General features: G+C 50.1%; 1 protein-coding gene across 1 annotated transcript; it reads right to left on the reverse strand.

Moving 5' to 3' along the window:
* Positions 1 to 747: 747 nt before the first annotated feature.
* On the reverse strand, positions 748 to 2,634 carry LOC103811240 (lissencephaly-1 homolog; the record flags this gene model as incomplete). The annotated part of the gene is made up of 3 exons (XM_009084201.1): positions 748 to 976; positions 1,600 to 1,702; positions 2,499 to 2,634. Coding segments are annotated over 3 exons (468 nt in total), but the record flags the coding sequence as incomplete, so codon positions are not given.
* Between the last annotated feature and the right edge of the window lie 5 nt (positions 2,635 to 2,639).

Genomic DNA, 2,639 nt, shown 5'->3' on the forward strand with positions numbered 1-2,639 from the left:
AGGCTGAGCCCTCCCACCCACGGGAAGGGATTCCGGTTTAATTACTCACAGTTCAAAGACCGTATGGATCCTTTAAGGATTCGAGCAGAATTTGACAGAAGTAACTCGTGAAACCCATCCCCAGACAAGCCCCTGTGCTCCGTGGAGCAGCCTCTCCCCCGGAGTGTCCCTGCCCTTTGGAGGCAGAGGGCAGGGCAGCAGTGCCAGGGGGTTTAACTAGAAACTGGAGTCAACTTCTAGTTCAGTTCTGCACCTGGACACCCTTAGAAGGAACATTTGGCTGGCCTTCAGAGAGCCTTTCTTGAGGATCACACAAATGGGAATCCGTTTCTGTGAGATGCTCTCTCCCACCACTGACTGTCCAGCAGGACACAGCAGCTGGAGCTTGACTCCAGCACAGTGCAGCTTCATCCTGCATTCCTGACCAACTCCTTACCCCCCAACTTCCAATTGCTGAGCATCCTTACAATCTTCACATTCTGCCCGAGCAGCTGCCTTCCACTTTTCTTTGCTGCCACACATGACAGCGGTCCCACTCTCACCCTTCCCAGAGCATCTCTGCAAAGCTCACTTCCACTAGTGCAAATGCAGGTCCAGCAGAATCTGGACCCCGTGAAGCCAAGATGGGGATCCACAGCCAACAGCACTCACGCCGCTGCTGTACCTGCCAGGCCCTCCAAGCCCAAAGCTCAGCGCTGCCAGTGCCATACAAAGATCTCCTGTCTGTGCTCGTGCCTGGAACGTTACCTCCGATCCCGTAGCTTCCGATATGGTGGCGTAGGAGCTCTCGGGAGCCCAGGAAATGCATTCTACGACGTGCTCGTGCTCTCGGAGCTCAGCTTTGCACTCCTTCGTGGCCACCACCCACACGCGCACGGTCTGGTCGTTGGAGCAGCTGGCGATCAAGGTGCCGTCCTGGTTGGGCCGCACCATGCGCACCCATTCTCTGTGCCCCGTGAAGGTCTTCACGCAGTACCTGCGGAGCCACACGCACCGCTTGGTCACCCGCCAGCCCCAGCACGCCTGCCCTGGCAGACACACTGTGCTCTGGCTGGGGATGGGCAGGGCCACGCACAGCCCATGGGAGGGAAGGCGACGGGACAAAAGTGACAGCTAAGCCCCAGCAAATCCTGCAGAAAGCAGGAAGCTCAGGGAAACATGAGGCTGACATCATTACTTGTATTAAACAGGTATTTTAAGAACAAATAGAGATTTACAGGTCATTCAGGTATTAAAGAGACAAGTGATGAATGAAACCAGCAAGAATAAAAAAAAGAACACCTTGATCTGTTTCAAGAGAGGCAACAGATCTCATGGTCCCTTTAAACTTGTGGTTAACCAGTGAACTTATTTTCCTAACTGGTCCTGAGTTAGTGCTCTACCCTCACAGTCCCAGAAAGACAAAACCTGTTAGTTCTAAATAGTTGGTAGTAGCACCTAAGCCCCTGTGCCTGGACGGAGCAGAGTCCTCCTGGGCACCGCATCACTCCTCGTTCAGACACTGCCTGCTGACACTGGGATTCCTGGGGCCCATTTCTACACACACTGCTCTCTGCTCGCTTTGTTCTGCTGCTGCTGCTCGACCACAAGTGCACTTACCCTGTCTGGACTTCCCACATTTTGATAGTTTTATCCCTCGAGGCAGAAACTATATGATCTCCGTTGGGCATGATGGCTACTGAAGAAACGTTGTGATCATGACCTAAAAACAAAACAAAACCTTTGTGAAGTGGCACTGGCAGAATCTTCAGAGCACACAGCACTTGCCATTTCTTTAGCAGCAGTGCATACTTCATGGGATAATCTTTATATGTAAACCTGAGTGTTTATGAAATGCTCATCTCTATTTCGAGAGCCCACACAGTCCAGATACTGAGCATCCCTGAAAGCTGCTGCTTACTGGGGTGTGTGTGCGCGCTTACTTTCCTAAGCCTCAAACATTCTCTGTTCCTACTCACCAGTTCTGCAAGACAATATTAAAGCAAGAAAAATGCTTTTACATAAGACTATAAAGTAAATATTTGCTGTCAATATTGGAATCTTATAGCTGTGGTGGCTGTACTTTCCCAGTTTTCCTGTGCCTTTCGAGCCCAGTGCAAAGGGCAGTCAGACTCCTCTGGCACCCACTGTTGCCTTCCTGCAGCCATGGGACACACAGGGCTGGAGGAGGGAATCTGGTCCTGATTTGAAGGCAGTTTTATTGTCTAGTAAGCATTTAATCTTTATTGCTAAATCCCTCTAACTGCCACTTCATTCCAATATCATTATGGGATGCTTCCTGCAGCATCGTGCATAGCAGATTTGAGATGCTGTTTCATTCCACAGACACCACATGTATCCCTTATTTACAGGGCACTCAAAGCATCAACACATCCCCCCTCTTTCCTTTGGACAATACTCTGGTCTACAACCCCTTTCCACATCAGCAGTTTTCCTGGATTAAAAAGAAAAAATCTCTTCCCTTTACAGACTGCTAAATCAATCCCTTTATACCTTACCATGCATAGTTCTGATGCACTCAAAGCCCTGGAAATCCCATAGCTTAATGGTCATATCAGCAGAACAGGAGGCCAAGAGTTTGCCAGTGTGGTCAAAGGAAATATCTTGCACAGAGTCTGTGTGCCCCTTCAGGGTCCTCT

The sequence above is a fragment of the Acanthisitta chloris genome, unplaced genomic scaffold (genome assembly GCF_000695815.1).
Source record: "Acanthisitta chloris isolate BGI_N310 unplaced genomic scaffold, ASM69581v1 Scaffold45331, whole genome shotgun sequence".
Taxonomy (NCBI): domain Eukaryota; kingdom Metazoa; phylum Chordata; class Aves; order Passeriformes; family Acanthisittidae; genus Acanthisitta; species Acanthisitta chloris.